Source organism: Dendronephthya gigantea, unplaced genomic scaffold (assembly GCF_004324835.1).
Source record: "Dendronephthya gigantea isolate DGI-Jeju-01 unplaced genomic scaffold, DenGig_1.0 000002F, whole genome shotgun sequence".
Classification (NCBI taxonomy): domain Eukaryota; kingdom Metazoa; phylum Cnidaria; class Anthozoa; order Malacalcyonacea; family Nephtheidae; genus Dendronephthya; species Dendronephthya gigantea.
In genome coordinates this window covers 691,425-716,114 of record NW_021163012.1, presented here as the reverse complement: position 1 = coordinate 716,114, position 24,690 = coordinate 691,425, and the positions used below count along the sequence as shown (strand labels likewise).

The window sequence follows — 24,690 nt, the reverse complement described above, 5'->3', positions numbered from 1 at the left end:
CCCTACAGCAATTTCTACTACTTCAAAGTCCTTACAATAAATAATAATATAAGTCTAATATTTCTGTTGCCAATATTATGTAAGTTTAACACTTCAGCCTATTGTAAAACACATGGGAATAAGTTATTCAGATTACCATCTGCCATTTTCACTTTTATTCAACCACTTTTGCAGCAATAAAATATTTACTTAATCAAAAAGAGAATCACAACACACACTTGTGAATGATATTATGTAAAAGTTATTTTATTTTTTCATTTTGTCTGGTGCTTCCCTAAAATTTTCATGCCAATTAGAAAGGGCATAAACTATGGGAATTTCAGACCTCTGCGTATGTTTATTTACAAAGTGTTAAAGAGACTGCTGACGTGCTCAACTCCCTAGAAAGGCTAAGCTTTATAAGCAAATAGTGGGTATAAATTATAAAATTACTGCACCAAAATTATTAATGTGCAGTAGGATTTGTCAAAAAATCATGCTTAATGCCTGTAAATCTATGTAAAGTGGAATAAAAATCTTGCTCGGCCAATATTTTACTGGCCAATATGACCATTATTATTCTGCATCCTCTTCCTCATTACCATTCTCTTCATCGCCATTCTTCTGTGGGCTCTCGTTACCAGATTCATGCTCACTTTCTCGATTTGACTCTTCTGCTTCTGCTTCTGGGGACTGGGAGCCAGATTTTTGCTCTGGTGATTTTGACCTTGATCTTGACTTGGACGCCTCTTTTTCCTCATCGTCCTTGGAAGCTGATTTCGAACGCGATCGTTTTGGACTTCTGGATCGAGAATGATGTCGCCTTCGTTTAGGTGATTTCGATCGTGATCTAGTGAAAAAATTACAACAAATGTCATCGATGATTTCTGTAACTCGATATACACACAGGTTCGACTTACCTACGATCTTTTGATCTAGAGCGAGATCGTGATCCTCCAACCTTCTCCTTCAAAATGAAAAAACATCAAGTATAAATCAAACTTGAATAACTAAGAAATTCAAAGAATGTATCACATACAACTGATAACTTTATTTTCTTTCCATTTATGTCTCGACCCTGTAACTTCTTAAGAGCAGTCTTCATGTCATCTTTTGTTGCAAATTCCACAATTCTACAAAAGAATTGCCATGTAAGTTCCTCAGCTGCCCCAATAGACTTTACAGGATAAACAACAAAGAAAATCATTTCATATTTTGTACCCTGTATTACGTTCTCGCTTATGAGCATCTGTAAAAGTGACCTCAGATACATCATTGAATATCTCCTTCAATTCCTGAAGAAAAATACCTTTTCAAATATATTATATATATTAATTCAATAGATCAACCAAATGCTAAACTGAAATAGCAATTTCCTCTTTACTTTATAGTATTTGTGGAAGACCTTTGAAAGGGTATTTAATTGAAACTATGAACAACTTATTTAGATTGGGTTTGTTACTCATTCTTTGCTCTCTCTTTGCACGCAACAATATTCTTCAACAGAGCGGCTTACCTGCCACATTATACACCTCTTACTCAGCTATTGAAAGGTTGCATAAATGCTTTGTACACACACTGGTCAGGTAAAACTACAATGACCTGAAATGGCTAGGATCTGGCTGGCACAATTTTAGGCTGTATCTGGCAGAACGAAGCTGATCGGAGGATGGTCGGTAAGGCAGAGGCTGGAAGTTTGGCATGACCCTTGCACATGGTGGCATGACCTTGGCACACAGTGATGGTGGAAAGAGTGTGACACACGACTGTGGATACGCCAGGTCTGTGTTACTCTAGCTGCACTTAAGGTAGTGCAGGTACAAGCTATGTTTGGAGTGTCGGACATGACCAACGGAATTTGGCACAAGTATTCACAGATACTACGCAAAGGTCACTATTGTAAGGGATGAAGACCAAACAGAAAGGTTATAATTTTATACATAAATGATAGTGCTTCATATTAATCATGTTTTGCTATCAATAATTTTTTCCCAATAAACCATTGTAAAATCAGTTTTTACGCGGATAACCAAGTCGTTTTTACAAATTCATGTTTACCTGCCAATTGACGCGGCTGGAAAGATTTTCAACTAGCAATCTATGATCGGTCCTAACTGGGATGTTTCTGCTGCGATGTTCACGACTTCTGAAAACAATAGGAAGAGGTTTCATCAGGAAACACAGGCTATTGTAGAATTATGAACTTGGTCAGGGGTATAGCTAACCTGGAACTTCTATATCTATCAGGGCTTCTATCACGTCGAAAGCCATAGGAAAAGTCTCGTCTTGATGAAGGATCTCTGGCATGTTCTATGATGACTCTGAAACAAAGTGAAAGAATGAGGAACAGGCGAACAGCACAAGCTTTTTGGTCCTTGGCAAAAGTTCTGCAATTTTTCTTGTATTTCTGTTGCAAGTGTCATAATCATTAGTATTTCCTCACCTCTCACCAAGCAAATCTCGTCCATTAAGTTCCCAAACTACATCTTCAGCATCACGTTCATCGTAAAATTCCTAAAAAATATCCACACTATATTACTTCTCATACTATGCTACTTTCTCTTCGGCCAAATAGTTAATATATTTCTAGTTTACCTTTCTCACATGTGCCATGAAATATTATCACACTATTTAGACGCAGTGAAACTGCCATAGTCGTATTCAAAACTATCAACTGTTAAAAATACGTGTCTTTCAAATTCGTATTTCGCTGAACCGGTTTTATACTCACCACAAAACCATAGCCTTTCTTGATACTTATGTCACGAACTTGGCCGTATCCGCGAACAAATTTCTCCAAATCTCTCTCCCTAATATCTTCCCTTAACTTTCCGAAATACAGCCTTGTTTTACTCCTCGACATTTTGCTATTTTTTTAAGTTAAAAAGCACAAAATTTTTAAGTTTTCTTTCCAAAGATGGCCGAAATCTGACAACACGAAAAAGTCGCGAGGGGACCTTCCCATCATACTCACACAGGTTGTGATTGGCTAATACACCAATTACGTCAAAAAATTACAGTAACCATTCCTTACCCCTCCTTTACCGCTTTAACCACTGAGCTATAATATAATTCCTGGAGGACCGGCTCCTAATGTTTTGAAATACAAAAAGTGAAGCAAAAAACATGGCGGATTTTGGCCTTTGCTGACGCCAGATTGACGCCACTGGTTCTTATTTGCAATGGTAGTTACCACTGACCAACCGCGATCCAAAGCATGAAAAAATGCGAGCACCCTCCTGGTTTTCGATAAAAACAGGATTTTGTTTTTACGAAATTTTTTGTTTTTGAACAAAAACATGGATTTTTTTCCTTTTTTGCTGGTTCTTTTCAACTTCAACAAAGAAGCAGCTATTTGCTCTGCTTGTTCCTACCGCAATTTACTCATTAAAGAGGAAATTTTTGGCGATTTGCACTCAGGTAAGAGTTTTAAAAAGGCTTTCGCAATTTTGATGTTTGAACTCTGAACGTCAAGTAAAAAATATAGCTTCGTAGTTCGACGGCTATGAAAGATCTGAAAACAGAAATGATAAATTTACTAACATTTAATTTGTTTAACTAAACATATTTCTATTAATATTTGTTTATCCATTATATTTTACACTGATTTAAAAGCCAAAACTAAGGTCTAACCAGATCAATCATCAATGTGTCTATAACCCATCTTTTCATGAAAAATCATACAAGATATATTAGATCAAAGTATATAAAAGATGCAATAGGAACAAAAATATAATCTGAAGGAGCAAGGTCTGAGAATAACTTGCCTAAATTCACTCACACTTCCAACTGAGGCATCATCATGGCCTCAGTGGCTGACACTAAATTATCTGTACTAATTTTGTCAACACTTACAGGGTGTATTATACATACAGTTAATCTCTGACATATCTTTCTTTTTGCAGGGATAACATAGGGTTTGGTAGATCAAGTGGAGGCATGTTATGCAAAATTCTGGAGAATTAAATTGAGACAACCATACTATTATACCCATGAACTACACACATTCTTAAATACAGAAACTGTTTTATTATTTTTACAACTTACAATGTTTTATTAAAAGAAAATAAATATTACAATTGGTAAGCCTTTGTTTATTTCATTTCCAAAGAACCTTTCCAGTCATTGCAGGCTAATCTGACAGAAGCTGGTAAGTGGTAAGCCCCTTTGCATATAATCAATAATAATTACCATGGCTATCTTGGCCTATAAACATCCCTGGTTCTAATCTTCCTTAATGCAGCCTCTGCATTATCATTTGCAAATATAGAAAAGCATATGACCTGCACAGGGGCCATAATTATTGGTTTTATACCATGGAAAGAGCATAGCTTGTGCAGTCAGACAATTATAGTGTTGACCACTGCATGGTGCTGACTCCTGGAAGCTTTCAATTTAATAGTTCATCCTTATAGGTTTAAGCTAATAAGCTCATCAATATACATGATATATGCTGATATAGTTCAGTACAGAAAAACTATTTCTTCTGGCTAATGAAATCCAGCTAAACAAATAGGCAGGCTACCCTTGGTTGAAATTGCACATCTTCATCCTCCCAATGATTCTTAGCCTCTGTTTCTTTGGACTTGAATTTACATTATGTTACCTTTTAGCGTTCTTTGGAAGAAAATGCCTGTAATATATGTATGTAATATGTAAAATAAATTACTTCCAAACTATAGGGTAATCTTTTTAGTAGTTGTTCAAACTTCAAACTATACATTTGACTTCTCGTGCCGCCGTCTTTTGGTCAAATATTAAAATATATAAGCAACGACATCTATCTAAAGACTGTTAACGAAAAAAAATGGTGAAATTTTATCGAAAAAATGAAATTTATGAATAATATATTTACCTGTCAGTCAACTGCATTTTCGTTTCGGCAAATTTCTTGAAGTTTTATTATATATCTGGTATTTGTTTCCTGTTTTTGACAGAAGTAACGTGTACGACTTTCATATCTTCACAAAAACGTCGAACGATATCTGATCAAAAAGTTTTCAGTTCAAAAATATTGACTGACGTTTAAATTTTTTTCGGAAAATATAATAATGAGAACTGAAATACCATACTGGAAAGTTCGTAGGTTGCGCCGAAGATCTTCGGCGTGGAGTTTTCCCACTTACGCTAAATTTGGCGTAAATATTTTCCCTATTCCTAAGAAAACGTGTTTGGCGTGGCGTATTTACAAATACTTGGCGGCTTGGCGTATTTGGCAATTTGCGACGTTTCAAATTCAGCATGCCAGTACTGTAGGCGTGTGGCAGTATACGAAATTATGAACAGAAGGCTCGAATATGTATTTACGACTATAGTTGCCGGCCGGAAATATCGCCTATAGCTATATGATTTGTTGATGCTTCCACGGTCTGGGACAGAAAGTGCAACGAGTACGCATTAGCGTACCACGTCCACGTGGTCGCCGGCTTCAAGCCGGCGGCTTGCCGCTCAAAATGCAAATATGGCGGACTTTGAATTTGATTTTGAGTCTGACCTGACCCTGTCTGGAGAAAGCTCAGGTATGTCACTCACTTACTACACTTAGTCTCACTGCTCAGTAGTCAGTAGACTAGTAGTTACTGAATACTGAATACTACTGTAACTTTACTGTAACTTCACTTAACAGTATTTTGTCCATCTTCAGGTCTGTTCTTTAACTTCTTGACAATTGACATAACTGTTGTACAATGTTATATTAAACAGAGGTATTACCAGTCTTGTCTACCAGATATTTATAACTTGGGATTTTTTATTATTTTTAGAGCCTATTTGCAATGTATGTAAAAAAGTAACAAGCAATGCACATTTCTGTCTCCAGTGCAAAAAACCTGTGCATGTAATATGTGGTAAACACCCAGAAGGAGTGGAGGGACATGGTGCTCCTGTGACATGCCAAGTTTGTCTTGATTCAGGTAATTTGCTAAATAGACTAGTAAATAATACTAATTGATATTTGATATTTTTATTCTAAAGTATATTGTTCATTTGTTGTAAACTGTAATTTTGGCCTGATGTGGGGAAGGAATTTATTGTTGCCAATTTCATCTGTATGTAAATTTCTGTATACTGATTTTTAGGTACCCAAACAAAAACAAAAACAGCAAGCCTCAAGCGCAAAGCTGAGGAGGAGGAAGGTTATTATTTATTACTAAACATACTAACTACTGAAACCTAGACCTATATAGTATATAGCTATAGCCTATAGTCCATTAATTACAATAATTATTATTAGCAATGGGTTTCTATGTTTTAGACACACCATGGTGGTTAAAACCTCATGAAGTAAAAAAGAAATGTACCAGCACTGACAATGATGTTAAACAAAACTGGGGAATATGTCTGACATGTTATAAGTATATTATGTGTTTTTTCTCTAGTAAAGCATTTCTGAGGTTTAAGTGGTTTCAGTGTAAGGCCAGTTTATTAGTGAGGTGTACAGTAGACAGTTGCAGTTCCTTGCTCTTAAAGGTGGAGAATGGGGATGGGATAGTATTTACTAGCCACCATATCTGTTGGAGTGTCAGGTGAAGGCTGCATTCTGCACTCTGCAGGACAACTGATCATGAATATATTAATTTGAACTATGTTTCAATTTGACAATCTTGGCACCCAGGTGACCCAGGGGTTGCCCCCTCCTCCTGCTATTAGTATTCAGTATGCCACTGAGTACTGACAGTATGTTTTTAGCATATGTCATGATCAATACTTATTATTTCAGCTCTGGAGCACCACCAAATTTAATCAAGTTATGTCGCAGAGATAAAACGACAATAGCTAGGCACATTAACCGTCGCCATCCAGGAGAGAAGAATATACTAGTCAAGCCCTATAATGACTCATCTCAGGTAGTAAAATCTGCTCGGCACTATATTGAAAAACAGAAACTGGAGGGAAAAGCAAATAACAATTTAACTAAAGCTGGACCTGCAACACCTGAGACCTCCCCTTCATTGCAACTATGCACAGTGTCAAAAAATTTGATACAATCAACTCTCACAACCACTCCAGCTTCCACCGGCTCCACTTCAAGTTCTCCACATAAGAAAGATGTGTCAATGCAATCTCTTCATGACAAAGTGGACCTACTAGTAAAAGGCTTTCAGGAGTTCAAGTTGAATACACCTACAAAGCCAAATGCATCGAATTTGTTCATGTCAATTAATAACAAGACTGCTGGGGAAGTCGCTAACATCCTGTTACACTGGCCTGAAATCAACAACATTCTAGACCTTGTAAAAATATGTCCTGGTATCAGGTTCTTTGCTGGAGATGCCAGTGAAGGGATGCATTCAGTGATAAGATGTGAAACATGCTTCAATTTTTTAGCAAGCAGAATGAAAGGACCAAACCTGAAATGCATGAGAAATCCAGCAGATGTGGCAAAAAAAGGATTAGGAGGGTAAGTTCACATGTTTTTTTTAATTGGTCCCCAGTTTACAACAGTAGTTTCAGTTATGTACTTTTTACTGATTTAGAAATTTCTTTCATAAGATATTCGGGCTCACTGGCTAATGGTTTGTTATCACTTCAGAGAAAACCGCCTTTTTTAGAGGAGGCAATCAAGAGTTTTATAAACTAAAGAATACAGTAAAGAACCACATTACTTTGGCTGAAGGGTCTTCTGGCCAACTACATTATCAAGCTTTGCAGGTAATGTGGACCTACAAAAAATAAATGCATATTGGTACATAACCGATGAAACTTGTGATTTTTCCAATTTAGTACGATCGTGAATACAAAAACCGACTGGAACGCGGTACAGCTGTCACACGGAACCTTGTCACTATCGCGTTGGCAACAGTGAAAGCGAAGTCCGCAGCTGTGCATTTTGAAACCATGGTAGCTGCGCATGATCTCACTGGTTCAGACATTGGTGAGTTTGGGCACAGCCGCAAGCAGCTTAACGATATTTTGAAATGTGCTGACGCATGGTGTAACCAAGAAGTTGCTAAGTACTTGAGTAATCCTCTTCCATCTACAATGTTGCCCCCTCATTTTTATGTGGCATGTGACAAAAGTACGCCGAGCAGAATCAGCAACCAAGCCATTATTATCTGCCCAGTCATCAACGGCCAGCGTGAAGCAATTGCAGTTACTTCGACCGAAGTCTATAGCAAAACTGACAATGGTATTGACGGAGACGTGTGTGGGGACTGCACCAGAACTTGCTAATGCTGTTTATGATGAGATCAAGAAGGCTTATCCATCTGTTAAAGAATCGACTATTCAGGGGGCGTGGATGGGTACATCATCTGATGGTGCGTACCAAGCTGTGGAATTTTCTGCAACGCTGATGGCTCGCCTAAATCAGCAGGACCTCAACGATCCTGCCTTTTTCGCTATTTTGTGGATTCTGCGCATTTTGTGCATTTGGCTTTCTCTGACGTGTTCGAGGGCAAGGTGGGTCAATCAAATTCTTTTGTGGATAACCTGGTGAAACGATCGTCCGTTGTCCACAGAATATTTCAACGTGGAAAAATGCTGACACATGCCATGGAGATGATGACTACGGACGATGATCTTGTTTTAAAGCTGACAAGTAGAACTTGCAGTACACGATTCGCAACGTCCCAGTTCGTAGAGTTTCGCAAACTGTTGGATAGTTTGCCTCTTTTCATTAAAACGTTTCGGCAATTTCAGTTCTCTGAAGTGAAAGAATATATGATTGCTGGTCAGGATTTTCTTCTTGATCTGTGTGGAATCTGCGATGTTCTGGCACCAATGATGGAAATGTTGGTTGAGTTGCAGTACCTTAGCCTACCATGTTGGAAAGTAGTTACGTGGTGGCCAAAGTTGAAATACCATATGGAACTAATGGGTAAGGAGCTGTCGTTGAATAAGCCGCCTTCTTCCATGCCTTTGTTGAGGAAATATGCAGAAGACATCATAAATAATGAAACCTTCAAAGGTACAGATCTTGTGCCCGGATGGGTTGTGGTGGATTCAACAACTACCATGAATGAAAAAGGTGAGAAAATAGAGAATATCACGTGGCAAGCTCGAGACTCCCAAGATGTTGAGAATGATTTGAAACAATTCTTATCGGACTTGATTGACTCTTGCAGTCAAAGAGTAGAATCGTCAACCAAGGAGATGCAGAAGGTGTTGGCATGCCTAGACCTGGATACCCTCTTCGGTTTCATGTGCGGTGAACGGCTCCCGAATGGCAAGGTGAAACTAGCTGAAGGGGAAGGAGCGCTTGAACTACATGGGCTGGAAGACTTCAAACGCTTTTATTCCTACATTTGTTCACTCCAGCATGTCAAGGAACTTGAACTACAAGATGAAGAGCAACTTTTCCTCGAACCGGTATTTGCTACCAAGGTCTTCCACCAAATTAAACAAGCACTGAAATCATCACTGTGGGGGAATTCGGGGGAACATATTGTTGCATGGTTTTCTTCACTGCCTGAATCGTCAACAGGACGTCTGATGAAGCTGGAAAGAGTTGAGCCAAGAAAGGTGTTTCCCGGCAATTGCTTATGCAACACGTATATGTTGACATTAGAAGGCTCCAGCACCCCACGAAAGGCATATTTAAATGAGGCAGAAGTCTACCGTAGCATCTACACCGAAAACGGCCTTTTAGTTCTATTGGTCCTGCTGGATGTATTGCTATTGATATTGCTCTGGCTAAAGGGGGCACTGAGGCAATAGTTGAGTCATATTACAGTGTAATGAAGTCCCAGAAAAAGTGTGGTGGACAGTCAAATGAGACATTGTCTTTAAGGTGTATACTATTTACGTTTACCTAGTTTTGTTAACGTTAAAGAAACATTCTATATAAATCGTATAAATTAAAACTATATTGTCTTTTTTCCTTTCTTAGAACAAAGCTTGACTGGTGTTTGCCAGCAATTCCACAACTTGGTCGGGCAGTAAAGGAAATTGCAGAAATTTACATTGGTGGTGACAAAAAGTTATCATTGCCAAAACACGCTTTGCCCATCTTGGGGGATCGAGCCAAATATGCCCGTGAAGGCAAAGTCATGAAGCGCCTTCGTACTAGTGAAGCTCGACTTACTTTTTTACTTTAATTAAAATAACACAAACCTTGATTAGCTGAAACAAGTTGCCAAGTCCGCGTTTACAATTAGCTATTAGTACTAGGGACGTTCTGTTCAGACTGACGTTTACGGCCAAACACGAATGATAAATGGGCTGCCAACTACAGGTTATGTTGTCAGTTTAAGACTTTAAGTGAATTAATCCAGCTTACTATTTTGCACATAATTGATAGACCGAGTTAGGATTTTTGTTGTACGTAAATCGTAATACTGTATGTGTAAAATATTTGTTTTACCGGTTCGCGGTTTGCTGTGAACGTTAACCCCGAGGTGGCGAGGTCCCCTTTTCCTATTGATATTATTAGTTCTTAATACATCATTGTATAATACATCATTGATTCGTTGTCTGTATAAAATATTATAGCATCACTATTTTGGAAATAGAACTTTTGCAGGCATGTTTGCACTTTGCAGGAGTCGCAGACTTAGATAGTCAGATATAAACATTTCTAAAATTTGGTATAATTTGATGGCAAATGAATGGCATGGATGGCATGGCAAAGAAAAACAATGTTCAGATATAGCACAAATTAAACGAATCCTTGTGGCGCTATGGCGTATCTTATAAGACGTTTATTCGCGCTATCCAGTTTTTGGCGCACAAAAAGGTTCGGCAAAAAATGCCGGCGTAAAAATTCGGCGGATGATAAACTAACTTTCCAGTATGGCTGAAATACTGAATACTATTTTTAACAAAAACCAGGGGGGAGTGCATTTGTAGCGGGCTCAGAATTGAGCCTTGGTCAGTGGTAACTACCATGGCGAATAGGAACCAGTGGCGTCAATCTGGCGTCAGCAAACGCCGAAATCCGCCATGTTTTTTGCTTCACTTTTTGGTCGCGAGCCGGTCCTCCAGGAATTATATTATAGCTCAGTGGCTTTAACATAGCGTTCTTTTCGTGACGTCACGCACGTCATCGGACAAAGAATTCTAAGAATTTGTTACTTGTCAAAGTCCAAAAATTTATACAAAGATAGGTCATAATCTATATATGACATACTCATCGTGTTGAAGAAATTAAAAATCAAATGGCAGAGGCTGTTATTGAAATTGATGATAGTACTAATGTTTGTCCTGTTTGTGATGATCAGTTTCCGAAAGATACTATACAACAGCATGTAGAAACACATTTCAATAATGAAGACAAAAATGGTAAAATTATGGTAGAGATATGGTTGATCATTATGCAGCAATTAATTGTGCCAACTGCATAGCTAGCGTTAAGAGAATTCCTTTTGACTCATTTTTGTACCATTAGATAGTGAAAACACTATTAAAGCTAGATGTACGTCTCCAGCATCAGCCTGTAAGAGGCAGTCTGATCAAAATGAGAAAGATGAGATGCTAGCAAAACGTTTGCAGCAGGAAGAAATTAAAGAAGTGGAAAGGCAGAAAGTGAAGGAAAATGAGGAATTTAAAAAATTGCAGGTGTTAACATATTTCCAATTTTACTGTGCAGTTTTTGACTGCCCAGATGTGCATCTATTTTGTCTGAGACAGTAATTGCCTCAATATGTTTAGCAAATGTATGGAATGAGTTCCGAATCCGACTATGTGAAGCAATATAATCAGTCATTGGATAAAGAAGTCTCAAGGAATAAACTGTCAATGGCTGAATATCATTCAAAAAAAGAAAAATTGTTTGATTCACTCTTGTCAGGAGAAGAGAGTGGAGAGTCATGTACTAAAGGTAGACAGAACACACCTTGAATGTTAACTTAAAAATAGAGATTGTACTTTTCAACTTTCTTTAAGGTGTGGTCAGTCAATTACAACAACAGATTTGTGCAAGAGGACCATTAACAAACCACTTCATTAGATTATGTTGTCCAACGGATCATTTTTCAAGCAGTTATGGGGACAAGAGTTGGGGATGTGGTTATAGAAACTTACAGATGTTACTATCTGCTTTAATTAAATTAGAACATTATAAAGAAGCAGTTTTAAAAGGTGTAGTATCATCAATTTAGAACATTAGAACACATCATTACAACATTTTGTACAAGTATAGGTACACTTGATATTTTTCAGTTTGTCAAACTATTCCTTCAATTCCAAGAATTCAATGTTTGATAGAAGATGCCTGGCATGATGGTAAGACAAGTTTTGATTTAAAAATTATATACCACATCTAAAAATACCATTTTTTCAGGCTTTGATCAGGTAGGTGCTGCACAACTTGGTCATAAACTTACGGAAACAAAGAAATGGATTGGAGCAACTGAAATCACAGTGGCACTAAGATTTATGAATCTAAGGTACTATTTAGCAATACATTTTGTGAGTTTTCATAGTGGGATACAATGCCATTAAGATCTTGTGTTACAGAACCCATATTGTTGATTTTCATCAACCAACATCTGCAGATGGGACACATCCAGAACTTTTTGCTTGGGTTAAAAGATATTTTTCCAAAGGAGTACCTCAAATCCCAATATACATTCAGCATCAAGGTATGAGTAAAGGACTGGTGTTTTTAGATATTAGAAGTGCAGATTTAGAGAACCATGGCACATGGAAGTTCCGAAATCCCTTTTGATTTCCATATATATAGGCCATAGTCGGTTGGTTGTCGGTTTCGAGGAACGTTGTATGAAGAAAAAGACAGAACATTTGATCCTTTTCGACCCCTCTAACTCACCCAAGCAGATGCAACAGTTGTTTGGAAGCCAAAGGCAACAAAATGCTGGTTTTAACTTGCTTAGAAAAACTACAAACCAAATAAAATCCAAGCAATACCAACTTGTTTATGTGGATGGCATTATGAATGAAGCTGAGAAACAAGTAATGTGAAAATGTTTTTGCTTGGATAGAAAAAGATTGATCTAACCAACTTTTCGTTCAATGCACCAGCCCCAAAAAGCAAACTGTTAATTTTTTTCTAGGGTAGTAAAGTTCTTTCATCAACAAGAATACCATAAACATTAAAGAGATATATTACACTAGTAAGTAGTATGCAAAAATGATATTAATACTAACATTTTTTTTGTACTTAGAAAGAACACAATATTTATATTCAAAGGCATGTATATACCAACACTTCCTAATAAAAAAGTACCATTTGGATGCCTAGGGCAAATCCATCCTCCTTATATTCTCATTAACTTAACTGTAAATAGATCTCTTGTATTTTAATGAACTATGTTCTTAGCTTGTACAATTGCAGGCATCTTTGTCATTATTAACATGGTTAGTAAATCAATTGTTAGAGCTCTTAACTGAGGTGCTTAATTATTAACTTACTGCCTTTCACTTTCAGTAAAACTTTCTCACTTTCAATGTGGACTTTGACTCTCATTATTTGGGGGACTTTCAACATTCACATTGGATTCCTGCTTTCATGTAACTGTAACATTCTTACTCTCAAATCTCTGCCTCATTCACATTTCATTTCAAATGGGCTTTCCACTTTCTGATTCAAGAAATCATATATACTTTCAATCTCTCTGTATCTTTCTCATTCAGGGGGGACTTGCATAAAGAAGGAACTCGCTCACTCATTTAGATACATCCTATCTTTCACATTCAGGGGATCTTTCACTCAACCACTTTTGGGGCTCATTCACTCTTATGGGTTTCTGACTGCAAGCATGAATTAAAACTGAAAGCCTTCTTGTGGAAGATCAACATTTTGTGCAAACTGGAACTGTCCTTGATCCGTTGTGGTTTGCGGCACAAGTTTGTTGTCTTCATCATCGGTGTTGAAGTAATTTTCCAAAATCTCAAATGTTTTCTTGTAAATATCTTCATTTTCGTGACTTTGAAGGAATTCAATTTTGTCCAATCCTAGTCAAAGAATCATCACAAATAAATGACAACACTGACAGGAATGATAATTAATATATAGCACACTTCAACATACCATAACTTTCCTCAACAATTAAAGCATATTTATTGTTCTCCCCACTTTGTTTGGCATCCATTTCTCCCACTCTAAGGATATTCTCCAGGCCATTAAGTGCAACACGGATGATTTTCAAATCCATGACAGTAAGAAGATCACACAATGGAGGAACACATCCTTGATCAACAAGATACCTTCTCAGACAAAAAAATGTTAAAGATGATTTAAATTTAAAATGACACAAAACATCAGTTGTTATCATCTAATGATTAACAATTCCCATTGTTCTAATCACCTTATTTGTAACAATTCTCATTGTTCTAATTACCTTATTTGTAACAATTCTTATTGTTCTAATTACCTTATTTGTTCCGGGGTTCCTCCAGACGTGGCATTAGTAATTGCCCATGCTGCTTCTTTTCTTGTTTTGAACTCAGCTTTACCAAGGATTTCCACCAACATGGGAATGATGTTGGCATCAATCACCATCTAAAATATCCAATGCTTTTCAATAAGAAAATTTATCCCCAAATAAGAGACTTAAGCCATCTAATCTAGAACAGTTCCACCAAACCTGAATTTGTGCTCTGTTGCCAGCAGTTATATTAGACAATGTCCAGCAAGCTTCTTTACGAATGGTTTCTTTCGATGAACTCAATAAATGAAGAAGGCTCGGCAAAGCATTACAGTTCAAAATAACCTAGGAATAAAATGATCATATCAGTACAAAAAAGGCAGTGAATTGTACATTCTTCTTAAAGACGTCAAACTCGGAAAGTATGTTACACAAAGTTTGATTGGTTCGATAGTTTTGTGGAGCCAGTCAAATTTCATGTAACATTAGACTTCCTGCGTTTGATGTCATTATAAGAAAGGTCTATTGTATATTCTTGACCGTTTGTGAAATGGATACCTGCGTCTGCACATCATCGCCTGTGACTATATTTCCTACAGCCCTCAGACTTGCCGAGACAACGCTATTGAAGGGATGCCTAAAATTACAAATAATTACACCTAAATTGAGTTGTCCTAAGTTAGGAATTCTGTTTTGAAGAAATACATATATATATATACATCAATAATTCAACCAATCTTCGGCATACACCAGAAGCTATCACTGCTTGAATCTTCTCATTTGGTCCATCTGAAAGATATGACAAAGCCCAGCGAGCATCAGCCAAGATATCTGGATCAGATTGGTACTTTGGTTCACTTGTGACTAATAACCGTGCAAGCATAGGCAGGCACATAGAAACCTATGAAGAAAAATAAGAAAGTTAAATTATAAATACTTATCAAAGGCAGTATGTAAAAATGGTAAAACCTAGGACGGTCAGTCTATATACCTTCGAAAAATCTGGTGGTGGGTTTTTTCCACGGCATAAGTTTGATAATGCCCAAACTGCATTCTTCATCATACTAAGTTTATCTGAAGTACCGCATAATATCCTAAAGAAAAAAGAATATTCTTTCCTATATTGCCTGGTATTTTCACAATTGAAAGGCATGAAAAAGCTTCACATACTCAATCAATGGTCTCAACATGCCATTAGCAATGACAAAATCTCGACATTCAGGACTGTCACCTGCAACATTCCCAAGTGCCCATACAGCCTAGTGCAATAAAATGTGGTTAGTTTGACAAGGGCTAGACTCTAGATTACAATCTATACAATCAGAACCAATTAGAACTCTTCAACTATTTAGAAGGCAATTAGGTAGTAAAATTAGATAATTTGCACCTGTTCTTGAACATCTTCATGTGGGGAGGACAATAATACAATAAATATTGGAACAGCTCCTGCTTCAACAACTTTCCTTGTCTGCGTCGATGTTCCTGATGCAATGTTTGTTAAAGCCCAAGCAGCTTCAAACTAAATATATATAATTCCAACTTAATGTCATGTTTATGTATTAATTTGCAAGAAATAGCAAAGCCCACCAACCTGAAGGCGATGGTCTGACCCTTGTAAAAACTCAATAAGTCTTGGGATAACACCACTGCTGATTACCTCTTCAATGGGTGGATTAGGTTCTGTGGAGTAAAAATCAACCAATATAGTCATGATCACAATGTATTTTGTATGAATTTACTAAGATGAAATCTTTAGTTGTCATGTTTCATTACCCTTGGATAAAAACCTTCTCAGCTGTTGTGTTACAAGTAACTGTTGCTCTGGAACATCACTGTATAACTTCTCAATTATCGGCTTATCTAATCTGGCCTGCTGAGGGTATAAAGTTATTTAGAAGTCTTCGATGTTCCTAAAGATAGTTGGGGTAGGGAATTTCTGGAGGATAGGACCCCCACTGGGAAGTTAAATCAATGAATTTTTTGAACAATTTAACCATCATTAATGTACAGATTGTACGGTACAAAACAGGATCATTCAGCACGTAACCTTACATATTGTAATATTGTTAAAATGAACTTAATATTATGGCAATCTTACCCCCACTGGGTCGTGTAACAACGCTACAAGTTCGGGTGTCGAATCGAAACGTCCCTCTTCCACATTTCTGCGTTTGAAAACCTATACCAAAAAACCAAATGAATACTCATTCTTTTCATATACAACTGAATTAAATAAGCTCTTTAACCGGTCCTCAGTAATACTTTTAACGTAATAAATGAATGACAAAGATTTGAAATCATACATGTTCTTCTCGTTTCGCTTTACGAATTTGCACACCTTCTTCTTCGCGTCTCCGTCGAAGTTCCTCGGCGTCGAGACCTTTATTCTTGTACGACTTTAACCGAGTGTTCTGGTTCACAGTCGACATATTTCAGGTAGTATTTGCACTGTTTTTCTTTCCCAATGCAATACTGAAAAGACAGGAAAGGGAAACCAAAATTGGACGAAAGTCCCTTCTGCAATGTGCTAGGTTGAGATAGAGCATGCGCAGGACAAGTACTCTATGAGATCACCAGAGCCTGCGAGAAGGATAAGGGAATCTGGAAACGAGATTAAATACAGTAATAAGAAGTAGTAAGTTCTAGACTTCTAGTACTTTGCCACCTCCAAGCTCCAAGGGTATACCTACCTTCTTAGTTCTTACAATCTTATTTTTTAGGCAACTTACATTACCCCAACTTACATCTCCCCCAGATCTGCTCAGACAAACATATATTTCTTTAAATCTTCGTACACCTCACCTTCTTCGCCTCCTTTATACCAAATATACATACATAAGACAACTAGCGGACCTAAAGCTAAGAATGATTACAAACAGGTATTACAGTACACAATGTGATACAATTACACAAATCCTTATTGGATCGCAAAAAAAATGGGATTGAAATTTGAGAAATCATTCAAAATTGCGAATCCCAACTTCAAGTTTGATGTGACTATTCTTCTTTAAATGTTAAATTAACGAAAGATTTATATTTATTCAAGCAATAGTTTATACGTTTTAATTCTAATAACAAAGAGGGGTTATATAAACATTTTTTTATGAGGACAGCATCTGTTTGTATAAGTTTACAGAAGCAGTGCAACGAAATATATTCTTGGATTTTGGTGGACGGATGCAACTACATTTCAGCTGGATATATTTTAAAAAAAACTGGTTTCAATAGCGCAAGGTGTTTTATCAAATAATGAATCGAAGGAAATATAAATATTGGATGCCAATTGGACTGTATATTGACAACGATGTCGATGAACAGACAAATTACTTTAATGTCCGATCATATATCTGCTTTTGAATTTCTTTATCATTTTTCCAAAGATAAATTCACTTTTGCAGATATTTTTATCTCAAAATGAAATCTTAACCGTAATGTTTTGAAGCAAAATTACATTGTTTAAAATAACTTGGACTTAAAAATAGTGAATGTATTGACTATTGTTCAAAATTAAATTCATGATGGACACTTCAGTTTTTATACAGCAGGTGACTCCGTTATAATTTACATATAATTCGTATTCCGTTATGGGCATTGTTTATCATTAAACAGAGATGAAACCTTTAACGAGCAAACTCCTAAGGAAACCAAATAGTTCGCAAACAAAACAAGAGCTTTTGCGCTGAGTAATTTGAATGGCGAGTGTGAGGTCAGAGTATGATGACAAGAATCTGAAGAAGAATGCATTTTCAGGACGACTTCTAAGGCTCGAATTGGATCGTTTAGACAACCAGAAGGATCAAATTTCGAAGCAATTTCGACACGAGAAAGATCAACTTAGAAAACAGCTTGCAGAAGGAGAGGGAATTCTTAAATTAAAACATTCAGATCCAGCCGAAATTACTTTGCCATTGTCATCAACAGATAGGAAGAAACTAAGTCCTGGATTTGCTCGTAAGTTAAGTGTATCTCAGATCAATGTTTTGCCTCAAATAGTGGCCCCACAGCCTCCACCTGAGATTTCTAAGGTAGCCTTACTTTCACCGAGACCCAATAGACGTCGATTATCGCTACCACCTACGATTGCACCACAGGAAAGTACACATTACGAGTGTGGAAATGAAAGAAAAAGATCACAGGACAATCTAACTGTTCCCAAGTTACTCCAAAGAAGAGCCTCGGCAAGCAACGCTTTGCAAAAGGACAGCGAGGATATCACAGGACGAATCAATGATTTTTTTCAGAGACTAAGTAAATCTAGTGAAAATGTTAACATTGAATATCAGAGTAGCAAGAAAGAAGAATTGAAGTGGGAGCATGAAACCAAAACACAATGTTCTGATTAAGAAGTGTTGTGACAAGCATATCCTAGATACCGACGATTGTCAAAACACTGCTGTATCTTTCTGACAAATATCTCCCGGGTGACAAGTTCAGTAAAAAAAATGTAATTAAATCCTTATCAGATTTCAATAGAATACAATCAAGCGACATATATTACCTCCATATAGGCTGTATTACTTTCGGATAGTATTTTGAATCATGAATAATTTACGTCAGTGTTTGACGGAAAGATGCAACACATGATTGGAGATTGGCTGCTAATCATATTTGAGTCTGAATCTAACAGGATGCAAATCATCGCACAAGTGATAGGTACTGAGATCCCACTTAGTCTTGTATTACAAACAAATCTACACAACTTGCGCGTTTCATGTCCTTAGTTTATTTAACTATTCATTGCTTTTCTATAGTAGGAAGTGAAAACCTTAAAGGTGTTTCTAAAAACACCATCATACCAAGCTAGACATTGCATTGCTTTGAACCATCTTAGGCGTCCGAGTGTCTTCAGTCCACGTTCTTTTCGCTGGTCACGACTTCTTCACACTGGGAACCTAAAACTTGAAGTCAATCATGTTCAAACCCGTCCGGTTAAGACGCCACTCCCATCTACAGAGACTTCGTTTATTTTTGCGAGAGTGTTTGTAGCGACGCAGTAGAGCACTTCACATGACAGTAGGCTGATGTAACATGGGCGGAAACAAAGAAAGAGCAGTTGTTAATGTAGTTTTAACTCTCTTCTCTCTTTGTCTTCGATTACAGAACCAAACTCGTACGACTTCTTTATCCAGTCCAAGACTTTCCGCGATTCTGTAGACCTCCAAAGAGGAAGGTTTTGGATGCTTCATAAAATGGCGTTCCAATGCTTCTTTTGCTGTCAGACCAATCGTTGTTCTTTTCTTTCTCTTACGATCTTGTCCGAGTTGATCGTCGATATCCTCTGCTCCTTGTCGTTCAGCTTCGGCAAGCCACCGGGTGAGGATCGGTTTAAGTTTGTACGCGTTTTTCAGGCTGAGTTGTAGATTCTCAAAACGGCATATTGTAGTTTGACTGAAATCAGTGCCGTGTATTGCAGCAAGTGCAGCTCCGACCCCAGTCTGAGTGTAACCAAGTTTTATACGACAGTGTTTAAATTCGTTGGCAAACCTGAAAAGTAAAAGAAAGCCTAATAAACTACTGTCGAAAAGCTAATCTTTTCTTGAATAAAGCTCTTTCTTAGAAAACGACTATTTCTATATCTGTGGTTATACAGCAGAGATCTTAGACTTACCTTTCCAATTCCTGCAACTGTTTCGCTCTGGCTTCAAGTTCTGGATCGAAAACAGAGTTGATATGATTGCCTAGAATATTTCCTCCAGAACTTCCACTCAGCGCTGTGGTAGGTAAGGCATACGTGTACCGACACTGTGGCTTATGAAGCGTACCTTGCTGACTCGGTGTTTGAATGATAGAGGAGGGTGTCGGGTAAGGTAATGGGTTTTCCATCACAGGATTACTGACACTCGAGTTACTAAACGATTCATAAGTTTTGTATGTTGTATATGCATTATGGTTTGTAAACATAGAACAAGCCATTTCCAACATGCATAAAAAAATGTGGAACAACTTTTAGGAACTGTTCAAAGCTACGCTCTTTACTTGATGTGTTGGTTATTCAAACGCGCACGGTGAGACTGCGTGAATCATGCATAGCGCGGGGTTTTATAAGTGCGCCATCGTGATGAAGCGCATGCATGTATAATTGATATCGATGTAAGTTTTTGTTCAATGGTACAAGCAATTGAGCAGCCGGTTTCTTTTGTCACACAAAACACACAATTAGGGCCAGGATACAAACATGATAACGCATCACGCAATTGAGAATTTCGCACACTTGATAGAATTAAATTTTTCATATCCTGTGCACACCAGCCGTTTGTAAATACCTTTGAATATTCAAACATGCTCTAGCTTATTCAACGTAAGCATTCTCTATCTTCTCTATACATCAATTCCACTTCTTTTAAAGTTGTGCGGATGTAGCTCGATTCTTTTCAAGAAATCTTTCCAAGACCATGAGAGTAGTTAACACTTACTATGAACTTTTACTTTCTTTTGATACTTTCTAATTGGATATAATTGCAACTACAGAGAAAAAGACAAAGATTTCTAATTAATGCAATAATGTTGCAACGCAAAGATTCATGGAAAATACGATCCATATATTGCTCCTGAGATGCATCTAACAATTGATATATGTTTTAAAAACTCCTAACTTTCAAATACGTGTAAATTTTAGATTTTTCCTCTGGAAATCCTAGCGTTACGTTTGTATTTTTTTTCAGAAGATCCATTAATATTCGTGATAAAGTTTTCAACAAAAAATTATATATATATATATATATATATGATACGTGTGCATTAAAACGTACATTGTTATTGAGACTTGCTTTCCTAACCTCTCACCTCATCAATAAACCTATGATATTTTTAGATATATTTTAATGAGTTGTTCAAATATTTTTCAAAAACGGGTCTCATTAAAGACTGGGAAAGCAATGGCTGCACGCAGAGAGGGTAAACTGTTGAGGAAGTTTGTTTGCTTGATAAAGGACTTCTTATACATACAAAAAATCTTCCGTGTACCTTAGGAATAATATATGAACAGCGATGTATTGAATTCAGGCACAGCAGCCATTCGGTTTCCCACGGTACGTACAAAGAAAAGATAAAGTAAAAAGAGTATCTTTTATGCATCATCTATAATGACTGCGGTCATAGGCGACTGAGAAAGACATTGTATTTAAGTAATCGATGTCAAAATTGGTTAAGGCTACGGCTGTACTTAATATTTTTCTGGCGGTTTTAAATATTGCGAACATTCCTCATGAACACTTGTCGGTATTCGTGGCATCTTTAGCCAAAAGTGAATCTCTGGAAGTGCCTGTAGAAAGGAGAGATAACGTGGTGAAATATCTTTTATGCATTAAACATAACAAAATTGTAGTTGTAAGCATTTATACAAAATATTTGGGTCTGTTGAAGCTGTGGTTGAAGTCACTGTAATATGTGATCACGCAATGCAAGATCAACATAAATATATGAAGTCAATGCCAAATTAGCATGAACTGCCAATGCAATGGTTTCTTGCAATTCACGCATGGTAAATGGTAGGGTGTCACTATGTCGAAAATTATCCTCACTTATTGGACATTCTAATTGGCTCTATGTAGCAATTATTTCCACTACGACTCTTCTAAACCAACATAATTAACCTTTTTTTTGGTCAGAAATACGAACACAATAGTCAACACTTTTTTTCCAATTTCATACAGTTACATTTTTACCACAATTCACCGCATGAAAGATAACAGTAATAATTTGAGATATTCGCGCGCGTATAAAAAATATGTTTAAATCAAGCTATGGAGATCAGATAGAAAGAACAAGAAGATTCACTTTTTAGCAAATGTTATTATACAATGCATTTTAAGATTCATCAGCATACTACTGTCATCGATAAAGATTTTGAACGTCACGAGATGATAACATCTGTTGAAACCACATGCCTATATTCCCACGCAAAATTGTACTTTACTTTTAAAGTCTAAAGAGCTATTTAAAACCACATTTCTCCCAGCGATATATGGAAATATTGGTTCACGTTCCGAGGGTTCTTTAGTTTTACCTGAAAACGTTGTTTGTACTTTATACATTGACGTCCAGACATTCTTTATGCTGCATGGATATCCAATCATTATCTTTATATATATTCTTTTTTGGCATGCATAAATCAGCAAATATAAATAAATTAATTACATGGATTATATATATATTAATTTACATACATCTTATTAATTTATATATTATGATTACTGGCGTACTAGCTAGCGTGGCGATCAGACCTGACATCAACGGTCAGGCATTCCGCCTGCCGGTCCGCCTGATGGCAGACGCTTCAAAATACTGTAACCGTAACCTTTGTCATATTTACAAACTTGTAGGAGGGTTTGAATCATTGCGTGATGCAATTATTGCCTTCTATATTGTTGGCTAACTCCTCGGCATACTGATCGGCTAGAAATGTTCGTAATTCGTCGATATCGTTCGTGAGTGCACGCACTTCGTCGCTCAGAGATTGTTCCTGATTACCCACCGTCCTTGATGCTTCTCCTCCGGCTTCAAGTTAAAATATTCAAACAAAGATTAGACAACATTGAATAGTCGGTGAACAGTAATTAAATGAAGTTAGTCGTGCATGCATCAAAACTACTTACCTGTGCCCAAAAGTAGAGATAGTTCTAAGTCATGACCCTCTTTTTTTTGATAATATAATTTTACTAAGTCTTTTAACTTATTCACATTACGACGAAGCTGCAGGAGATATAGACGAAAACTGTCAGTTAAGGCTGCTCTCCACTGTCGTTTTTTGAACATACGTACACGCACATAAAAGCGTAAAACTTTCTAAGTTGTTGTACAATTTTATGACAGAGAAAACACACCAAATCATCAACAGAATCCCAGCCCTATTCAACTATTAATTTCAGAAGTATATATAACTTAAATTATTTTAAACTTTTACGTGCGTATACGACTATACGTACGTACAGAAAACTCGACAGTGGAAAGCAGTCCTTATGAAGTTTATAAGTGCGGTCATAGATGGTCGTAGCAGTAATTAGCTATATAATATACACGATAATATCATCTGTGCTACGAATAGGAGTTGAACTTATACCTGTTTATATATTTTTCTATTTGATTCCAAAGATCCTTTACTATTTATAATCTGCAACTGTAGGAGAAGACACGTTCATTAATCTAGTCCAGTTGTTGGTAAAATCAGTTGCAATTACACTTTTCAATCAATATCCGAATACTTGCCTTTTTTAATTTATCATTAATATCCATATTTTCTTCAACAGAATCTTGCAATTGCGACGAAATCTTAGAAAAGACAACCATAAAAAAGTTTATTTCTTTTTTCACCTGCCCTTGAATGCCGATAACCATATTTATACTACCTGTTTCATGGAACTCTTTAGTTCGCTGATGCTCAATTCCTTCATGGATAGTTCTTCACGTAACGCTGCTACAGTGTCCTAAAAACAAGAAACTCGATGATAAAGAACTTGTAGGTTTATAGTTCTACTTATAGTTCAATAACAGAAATAACAAGAACTGGCCAGTGCCGGAGAAAAACTGGCTACGATAAGTTACGACTCCAATACCTCTTCATGTGATAATCGTTCCTCTAACTTTTTCTGCGATTCTTGGGATTGTATATAAAAGTGTTTAGCTTTTCTTTGTCTCTCTTGTAGTATCTGAAATTATAAACGTTCGTTTAAGAGGTCGGCGAATTCACCGGGCGATTAAAATCAAATACCAGCTGTACAATACCTTTTTTTTTGCCAAATCAGCCTGTAGTCTTTGTTTTCAAATTACATGTCTTCCAATGCTTTCGATGCATTTCATCTTTTTCATTCTATCTTGAAGACTTGCATTCATTAGTCAATTATAATGTTCAATTACTCAATTTATTACGACAAACAATTACTTACTTCTTACCATGCGTCTAATCTATATTTTTCCATTTCAAATCTGTCTGCATTCAAAGCCTACAGTAATATGAATAGTCTTCTGAAACACTTTGAAGCAATTGCCTGAGTGCACACTTTGTACTGTCATATTACCTTTTCTTCAAGATCTTTCTTTCCTGAAGTCAACCTTTCTTCTTGTTCTGCCATTTGTGTTTGCAACTTTGAGCAAAGATGTTTCCAATGTTTCTGCTGTAGATGCTTGTCAAGGACGTTTGCATAAATTGTATATACCTAATCTTTACTTTCATATCAAAATATGAGTTTCTCATATCTATGCATTGGACTGAAATGCAAACGCTTAGACAAGTTTAGATGAAGGATACTTCTTTACGAAGTTTTTTGTAATCTTCCGAGGTTGGTAAGTCACCAACATATTTATCTAAGTTTTCAATTCGTGTTCTAAAAGCGTAACTGAGTTGATCACAATCATCATTATTTTGCATAAAAACTCACAATAATTCAGAGTTTTCTTTTTCCAATCTTTTGATTTCTTTTTTTGTCTGGTCAAGTTCTTTGTCTCTGCC

General features: G+C 36.8%; 6 protein-coding genes and 1 long non-coding RNA gene across 8 annotated transcripts; 2 read left to right on the top strand and 5 right to left on the bottom strand.

Annotated features, from left to right (window-relative positions):
• Positions 1–221: 221 nt before the first annotated feature.
• On the bottom strand, positions 222–2,928 carry LOC114535508 (serine/arginine-rich splicing factor 5-like). Its single transcript, XM_028556812.1, has 8 exons — positions 2,711–2,928; positions 2,423–2,493; positions 2,205–2,300; positions 2,038–2,125; positions 1,201–1,274; positions 1,019–1,112; positions 900–946; positions 222–829 (listed from the first exon to the last, which is right to left on the bottom strand). Exons 1-8 carry the CDS (start codon positions 2,840–2,842, stop codon positions 556–558), a joined length of 876 nt encoding a protein of 291 aa, XP_028412613.1. The 5' UTR covers positions 2,843–2,928; the 3' UTR covers positions 222–555.
• An 8,017-nt stretch (positions 2,929–10,945) lies between these two features.
• LOC114535833 (zinc finger-containing ubiquitin peptidase 1-like) lies at positions 10,946–12,996 on the top strand. The gene is made up of 9 exons (XM_028557152.1): positions 10,946–11,199; positions 11,306–11,475; positions 11,569–11,737; positions 11,803–11,997; positions 12,079–12,141; positions 12,200–12,305; positions 12,376–12,500; positions 12,602–12,831; positions 12,933–12,996. Exons 1-9 carry the CDS (start codon positions 11,076–11,078, stop codon positions 12,966–12,968), a joined length of 1,218 nt encoding a protein of 405 aa, XP_028412953.1. The 5' UTR covers positions 10,946–11,075; the 3' UTR covers positions 12,969–12,996.
• Position 12,997: 1 nt separating this feature from the next.
• On the bottom strand, positions 12,998–16,802 carry LOC114535817 (importin subunit alpha-7-like). 2 transcript variants are annotated; one of them, XM_028557141.1, is made up of 13 exons: positions 16,550–16,802; positions 16,345–16,425; positions 16,020–16,119; positions 15,838–15,926; positions 15,634–15,765; positions 15,417–15,505; positions 15,238–15,340; positions 14,966–15,147; positions 14,805–14,883; positions 14,466–14,591; positions 14,253–14,380; positions 13,910–14,085; positions 12,998–13,833 (listed from the first exon to the last, which is right to left on the bottom strand). In XM_028557141.1, the coding sequence occupies exons 1-13, from the start codon at positions 16,673–16,675 to the stop codon at positions 13,643–13,645; spliced, it is 1,602 nt and encodes a 533-aa protein (XP_028412942.1). In that variant the 5' UTR covers positions 16,676–16,802; the 3' UTR covers positions 12,998–13,642. The 2 variants fall into 2 exon arrangements, with proteins under 2 accessions (XP_028412942.1, XP_028412948.1); XM_028557147.1 differs by having other exon boundaries at positions 16,020–16,116.
• A 1,033-nt stretch (positions 16,803–17,835) lies between these two features.
• LOC114535192 lies at positions 17,836–18,832 on the top strand. Its single transcript, XM_028556575.1, has one exon. The coding sequence runs from the start codon at positions 17,939–17,941 to the stop codon at positions 18,587–18,589; it is 651 nt and encodes a 216-aa protein (XP_028412376.1). The 5' UTR covers positions 17,836–17,938; the 3' UTR covers positions 18,590–18,832.
• LOC114535183 (pituitary-specific positive transcription factor 1-like) lies at positions 18,711–20,244 on the bottom strand. Its single transcript, XM_028556566.1, has 2 exons — positions 19,855–20,244; positions 18,711–19,730 (listed from the first exon to the last, which is right to left on the bottom strand). Exons 1-2 carry the CDS (start codon positions 20,166–20,168, stop codon positions 19,250–19,252), a joined length of 795 nt encoding a protein of 264 aa, XP_028412367.1. The 5' UTR covers positions 20,169–20,244; the 3' UTR covers positions 18,711–19,249.
• Positions 20,245–21,976: 1,732 nt separating this feature from the next.
• LOC114533034 (centrosomal protein of 85 kDa-like) lies at positions 21,977–24,074 on the bottom strand. The gene is made up of 7 exons (XM_028554612.1): positions 24,012–24,074; positions 23,798–23,890; positions 23,591–23,668; positions 23,451–23,513; positions 23,305–23,361; positions 22,841–22,937; positions 21,977–22,742 (listed from the first exon to the last, which is right to left on the bottom strand). The coding sequence occupies exons 1-7, from the start codon at positions 24,072–24,074 to the stop codon at positions 22,579–22,581; spliced, it is 615 nt and encodes a 204-aa protein (XP_028410413.1). The 3' UTR covers positions 21,977–22,578.
• Positions 24,075–24,138: 64 nt separating this feature from the next.
• LOC114532378 lies at positions 24,139–24,690 on the bottom strand. The gene is made up of 4 exons (XR_003687949.1): positions 24,620–24,690; positions 24,490–24,565; positions 24,260–24,355; positions 24,139–24,184 (listed from the first exon to the last, which is right to left on the bottom strand). It is a non-coding gene; the product is annotated as an uncharacterized LOC114532378 (long non-coding RNA).